Source organism: Eucalyptus grandis, chromosome 8, assembly GCF_016545825.1.
Source record: "Eucalyptus grandis isolate ANBG69807.140 chromosome 8, ASM1654582v1, whole genome shotgun sequence".
In the NCBI taxonomy this organism is placed as follows: Eukaryota; Viridiplantae; Streptophyta; class Magnoliopsida; order Myrtales; family Myrtaceae; genus Eucalyptus; species Eucalyptus grandis.
In genome coordinates this window covers 40,284,231-40,306,651 of record NC_052619.1, presented here as the reverse complement: position 1 = coordinate 40,306,651, position 22,421 = coordinate 40,284,231, and the positions used below count along the sequence as shown (strand labels likewise).

General features: G+C 40.2%; 3 protein-coding genes across 7 annotated transcripts; 2 read left to right on the top strand and 1 right to left on the bottom strand.

The window, feature by feature from the left end:
* The first annotated feature begins 364 nt into the window (after positions 1–364).
* On the top strand, positions 365–2,135 carry LOC104414409 (transcription factor MYB13). Its single transcript, XM_010025507.3, has 3 exons — positions 365–664; positions 1,199–1,328; positions 1,428–2,135. Exons 1-3 carry the CDS (start codon positions 505–507, stop codon positions 1,981–1,983), a joined length of 846 nt encoding a protein of 281 aa, XP_010023809.1. The 5' UTR covers positions 365–504; the 3' UTR covers positions 1,984–2,135.
* A 9,739-nt stretch (positions 2,136–11,874) lies between these two features.
* On the top strand, positions 11,875–16,210 carry LOC104414407 (pentatricopeptide repeat-containing protein At3g12770). Of its 4 annotated transcripts, none has more exons than XM_010025506.3 (3): positions 11,875–14,025; positions 14,739–14,994; positions 15,082–16,210. In XM_010025506.3, exon 1 carries the CDS (start codon positions 12,026–12,028, stop codon positions 13,919–13,921), a length of 1,896 nt encoding a protein of 631 aa, XP_010023808.2. In that variant the 5' UTR covers positions 11,875–12,025; the 3' UTR covers positions 13,922–14,025; positions 14,739–14,994; positions 15,082–16,210. The 4 variants fall into 4 exon arrangements, with proteins under 4 accessions (XP_010023808.2, XP_010023806.2, XP_039154905.1 ...); XM_010025504.3 differs by having other exon boundaries at positions 15,073–16,210; XM_039298971.1 differs by having other exon boundaries at positions 14,739–16,210.
* Positions 16,211–17,550: 1,340 nt separating this feature from the next.
* Positions 17,551–21,017, bottom strand: LOC104414406 (probable folate-biopterin transporter 8, chloroplastic). 2 transcript variants are annotated; one of them, XM_010025502.3, is made up of 2 exons: positions 20,162–21,017; positions 17,551–19,618 (listed from the first exon to the last, which is right to left on the bottom strand). In XM_010025502.3, the coding sequence occupies exons 1-2, from the start codon at positions 20,658–20,660 to the stop codon at positions 18,465–18,467; spliced, it is 1,653 nt and encodes a 550-aa protein (XP_010023804.2). In that variant the 5' UTR covers positions 20,661–21,017; the 3' UTR covers positions 17,551–18,464. The 2 variants fall into 2 exon arrangements, with proteins under 2 accessions (XP_010023804.2, XP_039156938.1); XM_039301004.1 differs by having other exon boundaries at positions 17,551–19,607; positions 20,162–20,379.
* Positions 21,018–22,421: the final 1,404 nt, after the last annotated feature.

The window sequence follows — 22,421 nt, the reverse complement described above, 5'->3', positions numbered from 1 at the left end:
TAGCATCATAAAAATATGTGTAAAAAATCAGATGTGAATAATCTTTGATAAGAGCATGTCACCCAATGCCTCAACAGGTGAATGAATTCTCCTGCTGCCATTTGTATGTCCTTTCGATTGAACTCGAAAAAGGTCATTTGGTTGGGGGTGACCTTATTATCTAATGCCCCAACAAAATGAACAAAACTAACTTAAGATGAAAAGGGGTTAAAAGGGTCATTGTGGATGGTTTGTTTTTATCAAGAGATCACCCTCCGGTACCTTGAACAGTGGAAAGGATAGGGATGATTTGAAAGCGACAGAAATTTGGTGATGCCATGAAACACATTGCTCAAGTGCCACTATAAATATGGGATGCACACCAACTCAAATTGCCACAGAAGATCTTTGGAAAAGAATTACACCCAACCAAACCAAAAGAGTCATAATTCAGGATCCACCTTGTTTAGTTAAGCAAGAATAATTTTCCCTTCCCTTTTCTCTTTTTGAGCCCTTTAGAGTTACATGTCTTGGGTAGCAATGACGGGGAACTTTGGGTGGGGCTCAAACTCCATGGAAGAGGCGTGGAGGAAAGGTCCCTGGACTGCTGAGGAAGACAAGTTACTCATTGAGTATGTGAAGTTGCATGGGGAAGGAAGATGGAATTCTGTAGCTAGGCTCACAGGTAACACATACATATGCATGCTTTTAATATTCATTTACTACTCAATCAATCAGCATCTCCACATGATAAACCTCTTAATCTTTGGATCTTATGTATGTTTTCTTTTAGTTAGTTGCCTTCATGTTTATGCACCATTAGAACTTAGGATGCCCACAAAAGCCTCTTGAAACTTTTCATGGTTTTTGTTTTCTTTTTAGCGATGCAATCCTCGCAATCCTCTTAAATTTGTTTATTTCTCTTTTAGTGGAGTAATCCTTATGATCCTCTTAAATTCGTTGCCTTCTTGTTTATGCATTATTGGTACTTATTACTACCTAGATATCCCCCACAAAAACTTATCGAAAAGTCTCATCTTGTTTTCTTTTGAGGGGCTACAAACCACACTAGTTTCCTCAAATTCATTCTGTTTCTAATGGCATGAGCTTTTATCACTAGGCTTTTGCATCAAGGGAAGGAAAAACATAGAGTTGAATTTTGAGATTATGGGAAGTAAAAGGAAATTAATTTGGTGTCTTATATGTTTTGTCTGTGCAGGGCTCAAGAGGAATGGGAAGAGCTGTAGATTGAGGTGGGTGAATTACTTGAGGCCTGACCTGAAGAGAGGTCAGATAACCCCTCAAGAAGAGAGCGTCATCCTAGAGCTCCACGCTAGGTGGGGAAACAGGTAAATTCAACTTTCTCAAGTTTTCTGTATTAAGTTTTTCGATAATAGTAAGATGTTCCCATAATAACTTGTCAAATGAAACTGGAAAAATGAAAACAGATGGTCAACAATTGCAAGAAGCTTGCCAGGGAGGACAGACAATGAGATCAAGAACTACTGGAGGACACATTTCAAGAACAAGGCCAAGGCCTCTCCCACCAACCCCGAGAGATCGAAAGCGGCGCGTCTCCTGCGTCGCCAACAATTTCATCATCATCAGCAACAGCAGCAGCAGCAACATCAGCAAATGCAACAGCAGCAACAACAGCAGCTGCCCCAACTGCAGCAGCATCCGCAACTGACTCAGGTCGACATGAAGAGCATCTGGTCCCTGCTCGAAGAAAACGACCACCACAGAGTCCCGTATACACCCCAAATCCGACCGGAGATTGCAGGGGCCTACCCCAATAGCTCTGGCTATGATCAGTGTTTGTTCTACTCTGTTTTCAATGCCAATAATGCTTCCCTTCCTGAGGCCTCATCATCAACATCTACAGATGAGGATGTGTTGTGGGATGGCCTGTGGACCATGGAAGATGTGCATGGGATCAACTGCGGTGCTCCGTATGCAACGAGCAAAGCCTCTATGCACAATCTGGTCGCTCCCTTCTGTTAAGAACTTTTCTTGTTTTGCTGGGTCATCAATTAAATTACTATTGCAGAAGCTCTAAAGCTGGAGCTTTATGTCTGTTTTTCCAAACTGTTATAAAGATCTGAGCATAACTTTGTGACTGTCGAAAAAATAGCATCAGATTTTTGCAAGGAGCATTTTGGACAATCTTTCTCAGGAAGGCATCCGTTTCTTATTCGGACAGAATTCTCTGCCTTCATAATATAATTAAGATAATAGAAACAGCGCAAACGATACCCTGCCTAAGAAGCTACCTTCATTAGATGTCTTTAATGACAAAAAAGATCAAAGAAAGAAAGAAAGAGCTGGCTACCAGATATATATAGCATGATTTTTGTGCCAAAAGGGCACAGATTTGCCATTTCCCTGAGAATCTTCGTGACATGTACTCTCATGGAACTTATTAAATAAATCCGCTAACACTTGTAATATAATATGACAAAAGCATGTACTAAAAATATTAAATTTTCTTTACTTGATAAGTGTCTTGAAACACCCGTTAATTATATATTTTTCTTTGATTCTAAGTTGAAAATTCTACCATTAAGCTAATTAGCATATGAAAGCTGAGGTTCTGTGAGTATAACACCCTTAAAAAAAATAACCTTGATATTCCCATGTCATCTGTCCTCATAATTCTTTAATTATGCTTCTGTTCCCTTGAAAGTGACAAACCTACAGTTCAAAAATCATCCTTGTTGGAATTTCATGAACAATTAATTAAAGAGCAGAGTGTTTTTGACATTCTGCAGAAGTTTCCCAGAATTTTGCCTATTCATCAGGTTCTTGATTCGTATAGTGTAGGATTCCATTCTCTACAAAAGAACAGAGATATGTGGATTTCGGTGAGTGGTGACTCGTGCTTTCTAATCTGGAAATCTATAAAAAGGACACCCGAATCTTATTCAATCTCAAACCCCACGCTTTCATTGTAATTTATAATGACAAAAGTAGATATTCATAGGACGGGCCAAGGAGAAATTCCAAGCTCTACGTGTCCGCATGGGCTAATATTGAAAGGATGAAAAGCAATTAGATCGTCACTAGGTACGGATCCTTCGGCCCTATATATGACCTCAAATGGATGTTTTTACATGTTCTTTCTATTCATGTTGGCATATTAATTGATATCACTTATGATCTCAAGAATATTTTTACTTATGTTATTTTTACAAATGTGTTTTGACAAATACCTGTGCATGAGTACCTCAAAAAGAAAACACTTTAGGGACAACACCATAAAAAAAAATTGTCAAACTATTACACTCGAGACCCATTTATTCTAAATTAATGTTCGTGTCAAAAAATTCTAAACAATTACACTCACGACAAATTTATCATTCATTAACTTCCATCCATTATTCCTATTAGACTGCCGGTGCAATAAAACACTTGGACATGACTCATCTGATGCGCATCCCACGTGGAAATTCAACATAAGCATATGGACCTTGACGCAGCTCTGTCTTCCAACTCTTAGGTTAGTTACACATCTATCTCACTTGTAACTTCAGACCATATCTTATTCCATCTCCTGTAGGTTGACTCAATGATACCGACCGGCGTTGCGCTTGAGAAGGTGCTGAAATGTGCTTCCTTTTGACTTTGTGAAGTAAAGACTTACCAAGGGCAAAAGGAAAGGTGAAAGGTACTCTCATGGACTAAGGGGATAGCGAGAGCACTTGTACAACTCCATGAATGAGCTAAATGGAGGTTGCATTATTGATCCTTCTCTTCTGGTTAATCCTATAAATCGGTGTTACAAAAACTGGAAATCTGCAGGGATGACAAAAACAAGGTCCCTCCCTCAATAGGAAGATTAATTCCTATAGGGCTAGTAAGATATCAACTGAATAATGAGCCAAGTGGATTCGAATTCGTTCTCCATCCATGGGAAAGGCGAAATAACAAGCACCGTCCAGTGGATCCCAATCTTGCAAGGAAGAGAAGATCATGAAAAGAGTCGTTAAACTTCGGCCATCTCAAGGTGAGCATTCACATGTTGGCAAGTATCTCTTCGCAAGCTCTGCCGTTGAATATGCCCCAAGGTAATCACTCTGGAGAGAACAATCTATAAAGCCTCGCAGATTCTTCACCTTAGTTTTTTAACGGGTGTATTGTTCAAAAGCTAACAAAAGGGAGATTTATCACGGATCTACTGATTTCAAATGTTTTATGATAAGAAAATTAGTTCAAGATAAATGTGTCACTGATTTACCGGTTAGGGATTTTTTGTAGTATTGTCCCACAATTTTATAAAGTTGAACATACAAAAAGGAGAATACTTAAACGTACAAAAGAGGAAGATGCTTATAAAAGGCATCGTGTAAGTTTTTAAAATTAAATGTTAGTCAACTGGTCATATGATAGAAAAATTGGAAAAGAATAATTTGAAAACTATTGGCATAAGAGCAAATGCAAGTTTATTCTTATCTTAGAATATGAATATCCTTAGCAGGTGTCATATTTGTTGGTTGACAGTTTAGTTCAAATTTTGCAAAGATTAAGTTAAAACTCGAGATTATCTTTCTATACCCGCATTTTAGGTGAATTGCTAGATTATGAAACATTAATGTCGAAAAAGTAAGAGTAAATATATGAACTACAATAAAACTATAACTAACTTATTCCTAAGAATATGTACATGATGTTAGCTCATAGGAAATATAGTTGGCCATATCTAAAATAGCTATAACTTATTAATTCTATATTCTTTTTTAAATCAAGATTCCTTTTTAAATATGCTACATTTTTTTTCTTATTATTCTAATTTCAAATTCGGTTTAATTTAAACAGATCAAGGAATAAGAAGTAAAACAGCATACCTATGATTAAGCTACGTTACTCATTATTTATACTACATAATTAGATCAAGTGAATGAAGTATAACTCTATCACTTAATTGTAAGTAGGTGGTCCACTTTGTGTTATACTTACTTTTTATTGGGAAGGTATATTTTATATATTATAGTTTTACTTTACAATATTTCTTTATTCATTTTTCTTATCATCCCGATATTCCTTCAAATAATCTGAATAAGATACGAAATAACACCAAGTGGTTCTGCAGTCCAATTTACTTAATCTTGGATTATATAGCCTCATTTCTGCAGGACACTTCAAACTTTAAGACAATTCGAGTTAGGTTTACGTCCAATCCACAAGTCAAAACGAGTCAATGTAACATATTTGGTAGAAATATGGTTTAATACATATTGGGCTGTTTTGCCCCACAGAAAACTTGATAAATTAGTCCTCGTGGAGCACAAGAGACTAAGAGTTTGGGAAGGTGATTGATGTGTTGGTCTAGGCAAAGAGAGGAAGGAGTATGTTGGTCTGGGCATTTTTCATAGGGGTTTAACCCATACAAATTTTCATGGGTGTGTTGGTCTAGGTAGAGAGAGGGTGAACGTGCCACTGGTTCCATTAAATTGCTTGGGAACCAAACCAAACGGGTTTAAAGACCAAGTGGTTTGGTTCCCAACTTCAAAAATTGGGAATCAGTCCTCCTGGTCCGATTCTTGATTTCTGAGTGGGGCAAATTTGGATTGAGAACCAATCATTCATATTTGTAATCATCCAACATTATTATTTATTAATATAATTAAAATAGACAAACATAAAGTATATTCAAAGATATTTTTAGATTTAGATAGATAATAATAAAGAGGGAAACTCTCAAAAAAAGACTCAAATTGCCTTCATTTTCTTAAAACGGGACCTGAAGTGAAATTTGTCTCGAATAAGAACCAAAAGTGATCATTTAGTCTCAAAGAAGGACCTCACTCGCTGGCCGATGAATAGATGCATTTCCGATTCATATTCCGACGGCTTGATCAAGGGCATTTTTGTCCATTTTTTTAAAAAAATTTGGTTGTCTTGTTCTTTATTATTATTATTATTATTATTATTATTTTATTTTATTTTTTATTATTTTATTATTATTATTATTATTATTATTATTATTATTATTATTTTATTCTGCATTGTTCATCATATTCTTCGTCCTCTGTTCATCTTCTTCTCAAGACCATCGAACTTGGGAAGGGCCGACGAGCGCCGGCCATTGGTGAGGGTTGGCGAGGGTTGGACGCCCATCGCCGGCAGTGGACAAGGGCTTGTAGGCCGACCCTCGCCAAATCTAGTGAGGGTGGCCTCGGCAGTGGTCGACGAGGGTGGCCTCTACAACGGCCGGCAAGGGCTGTTGAGCCCTCATTGGCTGCGGGCAAGGGTTTGCAGGCCCTCACCAGCCCTTATCAGTGGCTGGTTCATCTAACTGCGGGTGGAGGCGGGGGAGGTCGCCCCTCGCGGCCATCAGTGAGGTAGCCTCTTGCTGGCCTTGGGCAAGGGCTTGCCCATCAAGTCTGTCCAATAGCAACAAGCTACTACTAGAGATCCTAAGGCCTGGCATCGTCGGCAGCCTCTACCTCCCCATGCTTGGCGCCCTCCCTAACGCCATGCTCATCCTCAGTCCGTTTTCTCTCTCCTGATTAAAATCTCATTTTTGTATGCCCTCACATTTCTCTCGAAAAATTTCATCTCTCCTTCATTAGCCTAATTTCGGGGATGTTAGAAGAACATCCACGGTAGAATGCAACTCAAAATTTTTATGTATGTTAGTTGTAATTCCTTCCTCTCAACGACGCTTGACGGAGATGATATCGATTGAGCTTAGCTAGTCATAGTCCAGGTGACAATAGAATCCCTGCGAAGGGCGACCTTCCCCACCTTTGGCCACGGTTAGATGAATTGGCCACTGATAAGGGCCAATGAGGGCTTGCAAGCCCTCGCCAACTGCCGCTAAGGCCACCCTTGCCAGATCTGGTGAGGGTCCGCTTGCAAGCCCTCGCCCACTTATTGGTGATGGGTGTCCAGCCCTCGCCAACTATCACCAATGGCCGATGCTCACCAGCCCTTCCCAAGTTCAATGGTCTTAAGAAGAAGACAAAATGGGATAAAGAATATGATGAAGCAGTGTAACCATTGACCCAAAAAAAAAAAAAAAAAAAAAAAAAAACAAGACAACCAAATTTTTTAAAAAGAAATGGACAAAAATACTCCTGATCAAGCTACTTTTGGAATATGAATCGGAAATGCATCTACTCACCGGCCGACAAGTGAGGTCATTCTTGGAGACTAAATGACCATTTTGAGTCCTTATTTGGGATTTTCCCTAATAAAGATAAATGCAACTTGAAATGCTAATTGTAAACTTTCATAACTTAATGTGCAAATTGACTTGAGGATGCTTTTCAATTTTTTCCCTAGGATTTAACTTCATTTGATATTAGAGTAATCGAGTTATTACAATGAAGTTAGTCAAAGGACACTTATTGAATGAAAACCAAACAAAATAAAAAATGTCTCTTATCAAATTATTGCTAACTAAATTTGTATTTCATTACATAGTTAAATTTAGTTAACAATCCGGACAGTTCAAATGAGTGGTTCCACCCTTGGAACAAGGAACCAAATCGAAAATCACCGATTCTAATTTTATGGAATCGAGTATTGGATTGGTCCCCTCGGAAACCACCTAGAACAAGTTAGCCCAGGCGATTCCCTATCCAGCTTGTTCTTGTTGCTCACCCCTTATCACAAGTAGCCCATATCTATGGTTAGTGATACAATTTTACATGCCACATGGCAATAATGGACACAAAGTAAAACCATCACTGGAAGATCACAAGAGTGAATTTTCTCTTCAACTCCGAAGCTTTATATTCATTACGGTGTTCCTTATGCGTCATTTCTTTCCACAAAAGTAGTAAATGACACAATTTCACTTAAATGGTGCTATCTTGAGACCATATTATCATAATAACCAATGGTTTTATGAGTTCCTTTATGAGTATGATTTTGTACTTCAAATCTACCATCCTTAGGATGTAATCCGTGACCTCATTAGAACCATCAAACCATATGTTGAAAAATCCTTGCATTTATCCCAATCTCGGTATTAGAAAGACAATTTCAAGCTATCAAGGCTTTTATCATGCTTTTAGTAGTGCAGTCGGCTAGTAAATCATTTTCAAGCGTTCTTAAATCAAATGCCTCATGAATAACGGACAAATTTAATTACTCTTTTCCGAAGCAGTAACAAATACTTTCTAGTTCCATACCACTAACGGTGAGATTGCTAACTTTAGTAAGAGCAACATAAACATCCACCAACTTCATCCCAAACAAAAAATCCTCTTTTCACTACTTAAAATTTGACCTAGTAAGAACCTTAATCACAATGGAGTTGCCCTTACAAATAATGTGACTTAATAACAAGCAACATATGTAATTGGCATCATGTGAGTATTGTGTAACTTGAAAACCTTATACGTACACATCTCGAGAGCTACACACATTATTATATAAACACATTTGGGCAGAATACATGACATTTAATTGTATACTCTCCACATGACAAAGGTAATGAGAACATATTCTAACCTTTTGCGAATGCACCACCTTTGAGTGTATAAACAATTAGAGTCAGTCACTCCTCAACCATATACTATACATGCATCTCTTCATGAATTAATACATAATTACCTCATTTGGGAGTATGACCACGTATTAGAACATGAGACATCCCATCACAATATAAATCAAGTGTGCCACTTTGGCGACCACAATCCAATTGAATCATTGAAACTCTTTCATATCAAGGACATAAACTTTATGACTCACATTGACTTTATACATGTGATTTTAGACTTGATGATAGGACAATTTGTCACTAAAATCACACATCATGCCAATTGCATTGCTTATTCATTAATACATGCTGAACCTTGTACATGTTAGTGATGAATCAGTACTCTACACAATCTTTATGTGATAATATACATGTGAGCTTGCAACGTATTTCCAAAACCATAGAAAAATACATAAAAAAAATACAAAAACACCCAAAAAATCATGTACTTTAGGGTTCCACATGTATTTTCGCATTCATAAAATTATCAAAAATATAAAATAAACACATCACAGCGTAGAGAACTTCAACACAAGCACGCCGGTGCAAACCACTTGCCAAATGGATGCTACATGTGCCCTCATGCGCCACCGGAATGCGTGGCATGTAAGATCCACGCGCTTGTCCTCTTGAGTCGGCCTGAAATCAGTCCGATCGGTCAACGGCCAACCCAAGTCAAGTTAATTCGGGCGGGTTGACCCACCAAGAAATGACGTCATTGACACCTAATGATGTCATCCATGACGCCATCATGGTCATGGTAATGCCGCAAGTCATTGGGGGTGACGTCATTGTAGACGTCACCCACCACCTTAGGTGGTCACATGCCCACGCATGTGAACATGTGAGTGCACACACCGACATGTGGCATCACTTGCCAACACCACCGCGGCACATGTAGGCGCATCCGCCTCCCCTGAAGGCATGCGACCCACCAAAATGCTCGTTTCAGCAAGTAGAATTCATATGTGATCAAAATTCACTTTTATCATACCAAAAATCATGAAAAATGGGCAAAATAATCCAAAGCTTGCTCAAATTTGAAATGTTCATGGGCGGCACGTTTGGTTTCCGCCGAATGTGTGCCACCCATCGAAACGCTCGTCTTGACAAGACAAGTATGAATATGTATTCAAAATCAAATTTCAATGGATATAATTTCCAAAAATGAGCAACATACAATAGTTTGTGTTCTAGGCTACAAAGCTCTAATACCAAATATTGGTCGTCGAAGCGGCATTCTAGGATCAACATAGCTAGAGACTCGAACATGTTGGAGAAGTAAACAAAGATTTGCGTATTTGATTTGAAAGTGATTGTTCTTTACATGGAATGGCAACGATCCGATGCTTAGATGATGAGCCGGTGCTCAGGTTCTTCTCCTCTATGGTCCTCGGATCCTAGCATGATGAAACCACCCCTCACGGCTTCCTTTTGTGAGGTGAGAGAATGTTTGTGGAAGAATGAGGGTTAGAGAATGGACCTTAGCGCTATTTATAGAGTTTTAGGTAGGCCCTCTCGTCACGAGCCGAGCCCAACTTGTCTCACACAAGCCATGCTCATATTTGACTATTAAGAAAACCTTATATCTTACCTTATTAGACCAACCCTGTAAAACGATAAATTACAATCAATTAACGTAGCTTACATCAGTAAAACTCTTACATATGAGACATTAATATTAGGCAATAAATTATGTTCAACATTTCTTTTGAATAGGAAAATTGTTCTCGAGCTTTAATGAAACCTTTATTGTTTTTCTTTGGAGTGTTACACAATTTTTCCAAGATCATCAATAATCCTTTGGAGCGATAACTAGACAAAATTATTCCGTGTCATCAATCTGCTTTGTAATGAATGGATGTATCTTTGAAAACTCAATCAATACACAAGAAGTTACACATTGTATGCAGAAAAGAAGAAGATTGGACTTGCCCGCTTTAAGATCGATATGTTGACAACCTTTTGTGGGGTTGAACGAAATATATTCACTGCTATCTTGAGAGCTAATGGGTTGCGAAACCTTTCTGCAATTCAATGGGATAGTGTATTTATACTGTTGCTATACCCTTCTCCTCAATGGCTGGGTTGCAGGCACCTTCACACTCTCCCAAGGGCTGCAGCAAGTTGAATTATTATCTCCAATATTTATTTTTATAATATATTCAGAGGCCCTTTCAAGTATTCTACAAAGAGCTAAGCAGCTTAGATTTGTTGAAGATTAAACTAGGGAGACTAAGTCTTGTGATGAACCATTTGTTATTTACGGAAGATTATCTCCCGTTTTCCAGAGCCGACATTACAAAGATTACTGCCATCAAGGCTTTGCCTAGATTCATACTGCTCCTGCACACGCCAAGTTGTTAAACACTGGAAAATCCTTCATTTTCTTCTCCAGGAAGACGCCAAGGAACTTCTGGAGAGACTGTTCAAAATTCCTCGGCATATGAGCCATGCATAGCGTACTAAATAGCTTGGCAACCCATTGTTGGCTTCTGATAGAGGTTGGCAAGACTTCAATTTCCTCGCGAAGAGAATGGGAGATGATATGGGACTGCGGAAAATGAGGACTCTTTCCTGGGCAGGACGAGCCACACTAATTCGTCCTGTCGCCCAAAGTATCCCTATTTACTCGACTGGCCAAAAGAGTTCCTGGAAAGAATTAGCAACAAACTCAAGGCAATTATCCGACCCTTTCGGTGGGGAGTCGGAGACAATAAGCAACGTTGCTCGGCCTTAAGAAGCTGGGATGATCTGCACTCTCAAAAGCCAAGGAGAACTGGGTTTCAAAAAAGAGGGGGACTTTAAGGAAGCACTGCTAGCAAAGCTTGGTTGGAGCATGATCAAGGACAGAAGCAACTTGTTGCGAGCTTTCCACAAGGGACATGGAAGAACTAAAAAGGAGCAACTGCAACCATAGGAAGGCGCCGTTAGGGACCAGTAATGCGGCGTACGCTCGGGACCAGTAATGCGGCGTACGCTATAGTTTATTTAAGAGACAATAACACAAATAGTCCATAAGTGATCCCTAACTTTTAATTTGTTTAATATAATCTCTAAGCTTTAACCAAATATGCAATATCATCCTGGTACTTTTAATTTGTCCGATGAAATTCTTGAACTTGGTATGACTTCAAATTAGTCTCTAAACTAAACAAAGTCAACTAAACTTATGCTTCCAGTAATTTAAAGTCAAAGATAACATTAGATAATGATGCATATTGAATTAAAGTTTAAAACTTACACATTACATTGATTTAAAGTTCAATAATTATTCATGTCATTTTCCTTGGACACTTAAAACTTTATTGTATCTTTTAATTATTATTTAAAACTTCCAAGGTAATGTTCTTTTAGTTCATAAAAATTTCGAAAATTCAAGATCTCTATCTTGTTCCTCTCAACATAAAAATCAACAACCTAGGAATCACATGCTCCCCATCGTCAAGAAGAAGAAAGCTACGTACTTCCTCCATGTCCGCCATCTCCCTCTCGTCCCAAGTCGCACTCGCAGCTCTCTAGCCGGAACCTTCAAAGCGTGAAGTTCCTTTTCCCATGATCTCCTTCTCTGGACGGCAAACACTCAGAAACATAACCTCTCGATGCTTCTCCAAAGCCATTCTAGCCGATTCTCCTTGTTCTTCTTCCACCCTCCTGCATTCCATTCAGCTCTGCATCGAGGACGGATCTCTGAGACTGACCCGACAGTCCCACGCTCGTGTTCTCGTCGATGGCTTTGCTGGGAACCCGTATCTGGGCACCAAGCTCATGTCTGCGTACGCCGCCTGCAAGAGCGTGCGGGATTCGAAACTGGTTTTCGATTCGTTTGACGACAAGAGCGTTTACCTGTGGAACACGCTGATTAATGGGTACGCGAAGAGTCGTGCGTACGAGGTTGCCTTCGAGGTGTTTGATCAAATGTGCCGGGGGAATGTGGTTCCCGACGATTACACGCTCGCGACCTTGTCGAAAGTTTCGAGCGAGTGTGGGGACTTGGCTGCTGGGAAAGTCGTTCATGGGAAGAGCGCGAGGATTGGGTTTGTCTTGGATGTGGTTGTGGCCAATTCTCTAATGTCGATGTACTGTAAATGCGGAGAGTTGAATGAAGCGAGGAAACTGTTCGAAGAAATGCCCGACAGAAGCATCGCTTCTTGGAATGTTCTGGTAACAGGGTATGCGAGCTTAAGTGATGATAATAAGGGTAAGGAAGTATGGGACGTTGTACAAAACATGCAGAAAGTTGGCTTAAAACTAGATGCATTCACGGTGTCGAGTCTTTTGCCTTTGTGCATTGGTGATTCTGAGAAATATAACCACGGGAAGGAGCTTCATGGCTATATATTGAGGAATGAGTTGGAGTTTCTTCCAGATGCAGATGTTCACTTGGGTTGTTGCTTGATAGACATGTACTCAAAGAACAACAAGGTGGATGCTGGGAGAAGGATATTTGAACGTATGAAATCTAAAAATGTATTTGCTTGGACAGCAATGATCAATGGTTATGTGATATTTGGAGATTCAGAGGGAGCCCTCTCTCTTTTTAGGAAAATGATAGTTATGTATGATATAGAACCCAATGACATATCTCTTGTAAGCATTCTCCCTGCTTGCGTAACACATGCTGGTTTATCAGCTGTGAGAGAAATTCACAGTTTTGCCATCAGAAAGAAAATAGATCATGGTGTCTCATTGTCTAATGCTTTAATAGATGCATACTGCAAGTCGGGGGGCTTAATTGCTGCAAGGAGAATATTTGATGGTGCTTCTTTTAAGGATGCGGTCTCTTGGAGTTCCATGATTTCTGGATATGGACTTCATGGGAAGGGTGAGGAAGCCGTGCTTCTATACAATGAGATGCTAATGTTGGGAATCAAGCCTGACATGATAACAGTAGTAGGGGTTCTTGCTGCCTGTGGTCGGTCAGGATTGGTCAATGAAGGCCTTAATGTATATGCTTCAGCAATAAATGACTATGGGATTGAACCAACAGTGGAGATCTGTGCTTGTGTTGTCGACATATTAGGTCGGTCAAACCAGCTTGACCGTGCACTACAGTTTATAGAAAATATGCATGTGGAAGCTGGTCCAAGCGTTTGGGGGGCTCTTGTCAATGCTTCTGTAATGCATGGGAACCATGAGATGAGAGACTTGGCTTATAGCTTCCTTGTTCGTATGGAACCTGAGAACCCTTCAAATTATGTATCCCTATCTAATCTGCATGCTTCCTCAAGGAAATGGGATATGGTAGCTGGAGTGAGGAAAATGATGCACCAAAAGGGTTTAAGGAAGGAACCTGGATGCAGTTGGATTGTTATTAATGGTAGGACTAACTGCTTCTATGTCGCTGATAAGGTACATGCTGCTTCTCATTCCATCTATGAGATGCTGGATAGCCTTATGGGGGTAATGAAAGGAATTGTTTGTTATGCTGACAACGAGAATCAGATATAGATATTTCAGCATTTCGTGGTTATAATAATCTATGCTGATGGGAGTCTTCGCTGAAGAGAACTCCATACTGCAAAATGGACTTTTGATGTGAGGAATGGTCTAAGGTAATTTCAATTCCTCAAGATCGTTAAGGAATTTTCCTTCTCATGCATAGAATTCTTCAATACAGTTTATTTAATGTCATCCCTTTTGACTTGTACGTATCTGAGTCTCTACAGATACTTTGGCATCTCCAATTCCATATGTTGCCATGGGCTAAATATTTGATTATTGATATACCTTTATAGTTGATTTGCTGTCACTTAACACCATTCTCTTATGTCAAATCACATATCCCACGTGCTAACTAGCAATTTGAAGCAAGATGGAGGAATGATGAAATAAACTGCCCTATCTATCCCAGCTCGGGTTTCAGGTTCAGCTTTCCATATGCAGATATAGCAATTCTTGAGCTGATGCTTGAGCTAGGGAACAAATCTTTTTCTTGCATATCTTTGTAGCTAAAGTGGATACGAGCGGCACTTCCATTTAGCGTCGCTAAAATGTCTTTACAAGTGGCTTATATCCTAGTTCTCAAAAGTAAAATTTCATGTATCGGAAGTGACTGATTGGAGGCATCTGCGCTAGAGAAATGTTTCCATAGGTTCTGGTAGTAGCAAATTCTTTTGGTAACATTGTTCCAGTTTCCAGATCATGATTTATTACATGGTTTTATCTTTATTGTCAGGCAGATGTGAGTAATTTGCCTTCCCTTATGTGTTTTTATGTGAAATGTGTTGCAACTAAAATGCCAGCTCAACGCTGCTATCTTGGATAGGACAAATCTTCTCCATCTACTTGAGGAGTGGCCTGGAGGAAAGAGTGATGCCATCGAGGATTCGAGGGTCTTGTTATTTGTGCTTCCAGAAGGGAGTTGGATGACCATACCCATATCTTCTCCAAGACTTATCTTTCCGCTGAGCTACAGCCCTCAACCATTGTGTCCACCTATTGCATGCTGGGTTTGTTTTGCTGAGGAATTTGAAAATCCCTTTCTGCCTCATTCTCACCAGTCTCCCTGCATATGGGGATCAGTAAGCTTTCCTAACTGTTTATACAAAAGGAATTTTGACCATTTCAATTTATGATGCGATGTTGATTTATTTTGTAAGCTGCTGAAGATCAATAGAGCTGCAACCGGGTATGATTTGAAGGAGCATGATCCCATGTCCATGCAAGTCATTCTTCACGAAGCCCACCTAATGGAGGTACTTTGAAGCAATATGGCCTGGTGTACATGCTGAGTTAATTAAATCAAAGTCGACACCTTCAGAACAATATTCTGCTATTATGTCGTCCAGAGGCCGACATTGTCCCAATTCCACCTCCTCAGACCGCATTTCAATGCAATGATTTGTGAATTCTGCCAATACATGTAGAAGGGTCAAAATTCTCATCCAACAAAATGTTTGCTGGTTCTATATCACAGCAAATTATCCAAAGACTGCATTCTTATGGAGATACAATAACCCTCTTGCTACTCCCAGTGCCATGTGCTTCCGGTTACCCCAATCGAGAGAAGACTGCAATTAGGGCAACTATGTAAATGAGAAGCCACGCTCATGTACTATAAATGGCATACAAGCAAAGGTTCTTGCTGTTAAGATACCACACCAGAGCCAGTAACTTGAAGGAGATTCCAATACACGGCCATGTCGCTGACCTGTAGCTCTGCTCGGAGTTGTGGCAAACCATGCTTTGAGATCTGCTTAGTCTGTTTTATTGCCACTGAAGATCCATCACACAGGCATCCTTCGTTGCCATACAAAATCCACCTTAACTAAGGTTTGCGCTGATTGAAATTTCCGGGTGCTACTAGCAGTTCCTGTGGAGTAAACCTCCTAAAATTTCTCTGTTGCTATCCCAGAATGAAGTCTTCAGACACATTCACATCCTAGGATTTCTTCGGTCTCCAATATGAAATGTCGAATGCTGGGGTTGTGAACCCTAAGAGGAGAACCGACTGCAGGTTGACCAGTAATCGCTCTAGTGATGGCGCTGCCGAGTGTCAAACAAATCAAAAGTTCCAACCTCATAATATTAATTTACCTGACGCTCTGCTTGGACTCGTCTAGTTGCACTCAGGAGTGCAAGATTTCAGTACCGGGATAAAGCATTGATGTGAAATTCACCCACGAGATGTATATTTCCTTCTACTAATTAGAGTTTACTAAGTAAATAATTTCCATTTGTTCTATTTTTCAGTACCTGGTACAGTAAATTTAGCTATTTGATATCATTCACCTTTGATTCGAGGTTTTTAACAAGCCGTTCTCTCACTAACCCTTAAATCAAGGGTTGATAAGATGGAGTGTGTAAAGTTTTGTTTACAATGGCGGTTTACATAGGCAATGCATGCTCTAATTTTCCATTTTTCGAACGGCTAGCATTTGATCGCGTCCATGGCATTTGACATTAATTATGTTCTCAGCCTTTATTTCTATTTATCTACGCATCAATTTCTATGTTGCGTTATTGAGAACTCGATTACATGTGTGACGTATACTCGTTGTGTAATGATAAGCTGGCAAATTATTTGCCTTGATCTTACGAGTAGTGTTATGCTTATTCGGGTCTTGCAGGAGAGTTCACCGCTTAATTCATGCTTTATCGCTGTAATTTATTTAACCCAATTGATTTGTGTAAATTCTTAATACTAAGAATTTTCACTGACATATGTTTAATACGATATATCTGTGGGTTTTTCCTAAATGACCACTCAATTCCATGTGTGTTTTCAAAAAGTAAGTGAGACACCCATTTAACCAAGTCGATGGAGAGTTTTTCCCTACTTCTTGGATGGTAACTAGTTACTAACGACAAGTACACATTTTTAGTAATATTTATAATACGAAACGCGAGGTAAGAGGAGATCAAACTTACTTAACTATAATATTTAAAGTTATCTAAAAGATTATAGTATTTTGCGAGAAATAAAAAAGGCTAGAAAGTTTAGAACTTAAGCAGGGATTTCAAAATGCTTGAGACATTGCACAAAACATTTTTGACTTGATTGTGCTTGAAGTGCAGAGACAAACTCAGGGAGATGGCCGAGAGAGAGAGAGAGAGAGAGCTGCCAAGTGATGATCAGCAATGGAGGTAGGCGGTGGCGCCAGTGTGGCAAGGTGACGGCAACCGAGAAGCAGATCCGAGGGCACGAGGCAGGAGGAGGGCTGCAAAGTGATGATCGGCAACGGAGGTGGGCGGTGGCGCCAGTGTAGCAAGGCGGTGGCGACCAAGAAGCGGATCTGAGGGCATGAGGCAGAGGGGCTTGGGAGACACATGTGAGTAAAAGAGTCGAAACAGGTTGGAGAAAGAAGAGAAGTAGAATGTACTTCCGGTCAGTCCCCATGAGAAGGGGTGCTCTCAGCTACATCGAGGGTGAAAATACTTCCTTTTTCTCTTGGCACTATTTAATTTAGAACTGTATCGCTGTATACATGATGTTCAGTCATGCTTTTCCAGAACAACGTCCAACACATCATGCTTATCTTGCTTTTCATTCTACTATTTTACAGAAACGGAAAATAACTTGTTTAAGGGTTTCCCTAGAGAACTCATTGGAGAAGTATGCATCAACACTTACAATCTCAACAAATAACTTGCTTGGGAATGATTCAAGATCCCCTCGTCATATTGGAAAAGACCATTGAAAAGGAAACCGTGAAAACACAACCGCAGTTTGTAGCTAATATTGCTAAGATTCAGCGCAGCACAGAGCCATATTCCCCTATCCAATTCCATTCGTTAATCTAACCGAAAGAAAGAAAAGACTCATACAAAACTATGAGAAAGAACAAGTAAAGATTGTCAGGCAACGAAGTAAAAACTAAAGCTTTTTGGCAGAACTGTGACATCTTAAAGACTTGTCTCTGTCAGTAGCACGATGACTTCAGAGATCATTTTCTTCGAGTGTGGCCTGCCTAAAGGCGTTTGGTTGAAGAAGCTAACGCCAGATATGGATGGCAGCTACAAAAGCAATTCCTTTTCAACTCCAAAATCACCATCCATAACCTCCTATAAGTCAGAAAACTATTTACATCGACAAAAGTTCGAGCTTCTAATGGGAGGAGGAAACCTCAGGATCTCACTTTACACTGATGTTAGGACTTATCTGTCGAGTCCAGCACCACCTATTTCCTCAGAAAGCTCTTGCAGCAGGTTCAGGTGCTGAAGATCTTCTCAATGGTTCACTGGCCTGAAAAACTCCTCAAGCCTTCCATATGGAGGAACCAAATTCCTTCCCGAAATTAAGGATCACAAAGAAATAATGTACTTGTTCAAACATCCAGGAACCTCCCTTTTTCCTGATAACGGCTTTGAAGTGATGAAGGAGAAAGAAAGTTATTGAAGTTTTTGGGTGGAGAAGCAATTGTTTTCAGAGTCTAAAATGGTCATCCAATCTGAGTTCCTTCACTGGAAAATGACAGATGCCAAGTATCAGTAACCACACGCGTACTTCAATTACTGATTCCAAAAGTGCAAAGACATCTCTTGGTGATTTCTATCTCAATGTCTCAGAATCTCTCTCACGCCGGTAAGATATTACTGAGCCAAACACCACTCGTCCGACTCTTCTGTTTCTTCGTCTTCTTTTACTCAAGCCTCTTTTTCTGTCCTTCTCAACAGTATCTAGTGACGTGGGCAAAAGATGAATCCACGCCAGGGGCAGCAAAGCCACCAAAAACTGTATCAGAATCCCCACAGGCATGCTTGAGTAATCACCAGAGGTGATCCTGATAAGTGATGCTAATCCAACACCCAGAAACCCGCTAACTATTGACGACAAACACAAGGCCGATGCTAAGAAAGATGTCAAGGATCCTTCACAACCCCGTGGACATAAATTCGCAAACAGCACTGAGAACGGAAGGAGCTTAAACTGTGCAATTGTCTCCGCTAGACCAGAAAAACATAGGGAGAACACATCATTGGGAATTCCCAACTTCAGATTGATCTGCCTCACCAGAACTAGGTCTAGAAGAAGTGAGCCTGCATAAAGAACCTGCACCACTCCAATTAATCTCCTCATTGAAACATTTTTCCAGAACCGGTCAAAAAGTATTGACGTGAAAAGCAGGAGCAACTGGCCTATCACACGTGACATCCCGATAACTGTAGGATCAAGATGCAGACATTGAGTTTGAAAGCAGAAAATCGAACCAGACAGAATTGGCACCGTCGCGATAGAAAGCACGATCCAAGTAAGAGGGCCGGAAATACTCTCTTCACGAACTGCCCTTAACAAGTCTGAGAATTGATTTCTAATGCTAAGCAAGATCGACTTCTTTTTTAGAGTGTTAACTGATGGCTGAGATACTCCAAGAGATGCTTCTTTTGTCATCAATGACATGGCAAACTGAAGGGAAAGAAGGGATGAAAATATGAAGAACATGGTCTTTGGTGGTGTTCTAAGAAGAATATATCCACCTAACAAGTTTCCAAGGATTCCACCAGCTGCTGAAGCCATGAATGCATAAGACTGGAGACCACGTAAGTTGTGTTTCTGGCCATACTCTGCAACAAGAGCATCCATAGCAACTTCACTAATAGATGCACCTATATTGCTGAGAAGAACACATGCCATGAGGTTTGGAAGAGCTTCACGAGCAAGAGGGATCAATGCCAGTGGTCCCCAAGACAGAATCTGTAGAAGCACTGAAGATACAGCCATGTTAAAGCTGTCCGCTGATTATCATACTCAATAATGGTTGATGAGATTCTAGAGAATTAAGTAGAATAGCTGGTGTGAACAATGTCTTTCACTAACAAGTGAGTATGAATCTCTAATTTCGACCTCCAAACATTAAGACATAATATAAGCTAATACCATTATGTATTAAAATCACATATCATAAATCTACAAAGATATGTCAATAACTTGCTACCCAACCCTAGTTATGAACAGACTTCTTGAAGAACTTAATCCAAGGCGACATACAATTCATATCTCCCAGTGCACAAAAAAAAAAAAAAAGGAACAACCCACATCAGGAACTCATCACGGGAAAGGTCAATAGAAATAACTAACTAAATCATTGAGAAACAGCAAAGGAAGCTCTAAATTCCAATTAGAACAATGCAAGACTCTAAAAAACTACAAATTTGCTTCAAATGCAAATTTTCAGCAAAAGAACATACAGTAGTTCAACTCAAATAGAGCGAGACATATTTAAGAATCAGAGGGATGTGTCAACTGACCTCCCGCTGAAATATATGGCAGCCTGTGAGAACCACCAACGTAAATAGCATCAGACAAGATCCCATACAGAGGCTTGACCACCATCGGCAGATTCCCAGAATTCTGCACAAGCTGCAAGGTTGAGGGAGGCAGCTTGAGATTGTAAGCCATGTGGAAATTCAAGGCCAACCAAGGGAAGCACCTGAAGCCCTGGACCCAATACCCAAAACCACACAGGCCAAGCATATGCTGACCACCCACTTGAGAAGAATCCCTCCTTGCCTCCCCTCCCCTCTTTTTCTTTGATCTCCTCACGGAGACTTGACTTGGGATCACCAGGATAGGGGTGGCGATGGTCAGTCTTGGCTTTGACGGCTCGTTCACGGTGTTGGGGTTCTTGTTCTGAGTACAGAGGATAGGTCTGGAACAAAAAGGCGATGGCTTTGGCGGAGGTTTTAGCATCTTGCAAGTGGCGACCGCCATGGACGGTTTCTCCGCCAAAACTGACGAACAAATCATGTCTTTTTCTTTATTCCTGGGTTGTTTTTCCCCCCCTTCAGATCGAGAGGAAGACTAAGAAGAAGAACCCAATATCGAGGGGTCAAAGTCCAACCGCAGAACCTTATTTCCGGGTGGCAAAACTGGGCGAATGCCCTCGACCCGAGAATTGAATGATATATAACGCATTGACCATAAAGACAACAAAAGGGAAGACGAAAGAACAAGTCTGGAGAAAGAACCAGAGAAGAGCGGAGGAAGGAATCTCCCCTGTTTCACGTTAGATCCAGAAGAGTCTAGCGGGACGCCCGGACTCTCCTGCAGCGCCTAGAGCATTATATGGAGAGCGAGAGAAAGGGGGCAAAGGGGGGGGCCGCGCTTCTCGAGTAAACCTTGTTTTGGAGGGTTTCGCATTTGTCCCCGCCCCGCCGCCCTCTGTTCCTGTCGGTCTCTTTCTCTTTCGCATGGAGATCTCGAGAGGGGTCCAGTGAACAAGGCCCGTTTGTTTGTGTTTCTTGTTTTTTTTTTTTTTTTTGTCATAAACATAATTTCTTCTGATTTTTTGTTCCAGCGAATAAAAAATTAACAAAAACGTATTTATTTGCGTTTTTGTTCTAAATTTTTTTTTTTTTTCAAGAACAAATTTGAAATAAAAACAAGAAACAAGAAAAACTTATTTCTTGTTCTTAGAACACTTTCAAAAATAATTTTAATTTTTTACTTTCTTATTTTTTTCTCTTTCTTTTGTTCTTATTTTTACTTTGGTCGGTCGCCAACCTTGACCATGAACAGCAACCGGCCATTGAGGGCCGGTGACGCCATCGAGGACCAACGAGGTTTCCTGGTTGGTGATTGGACGAGCTCGGCTTCACCCGATCTAGGCGAAACCGCTAGTCCCCGTCAACTGATCGCCGACCATGACCGAGGTCAGCAACCGGCCAAAAGGAAGAAAAAAATAAAATAAAAATATTAAAAATAATAAAAATTATACAGTTTACCAAACGTATTTTTATTCTTTTTTTATTTCAAGAATAAATATATCAAACACAATTTTCTTATTTAAAAATTATTTTCCAAAATAAAAATTATTTTTTATTTTTATTATAATAATTTTTGAACACAAATGTTTCTAAACGCATCCAACAAGGTCACGCGCGTAAACCTCAATGCGAGATCTCCCCAAAAAGTGTGACCAGGAATCGGGCGATGGGTGGATGGAGACTGATCGGGAGTGTGATCTGACACCGTCCTTTGATCTGCCCGGTTGCATGCTCGGATTCCTTAAAAACGCTCCTGTTCGGATTGGATCTTTGCTCATTATGGGGTGTGGGAAGAGAGAGCTGAGTGGATCTTCACGCGCCGGGATTCGTCACGTGCGGCCTTGGTTGGCGCCGAAAGCGGCTGACGGTGGAGTTCGGCGTAAGGACGGGGAGCGCGCGTGGGCTTTGCTGTTCTCGAGATTTCATCTGCTTCGCTGTCGTTTTATTATTATTTTTTTTCTACGGCCAAGGACGCACCAACCGGGGAGCTTCTATTAGTCCTTTTTAATCGTTCAATCACTAGCAAACTTGTAACACGTACCGTCGTTTCATCTTTAATCCGCGAGAAATGATACAGATAACTCTCGGACTTTAGTTACGACCCAAAAGCCAAAAAAAAAAAAAACTCCTGGCATTTAGCATAATAAGTAATATCATCCCTAAACTTTTCATTTGTTTAACGGTGGTTCTTGAATTTTATCTCATAGGTAATATTCAATGCGATCTTTGAAATTTTAATTCA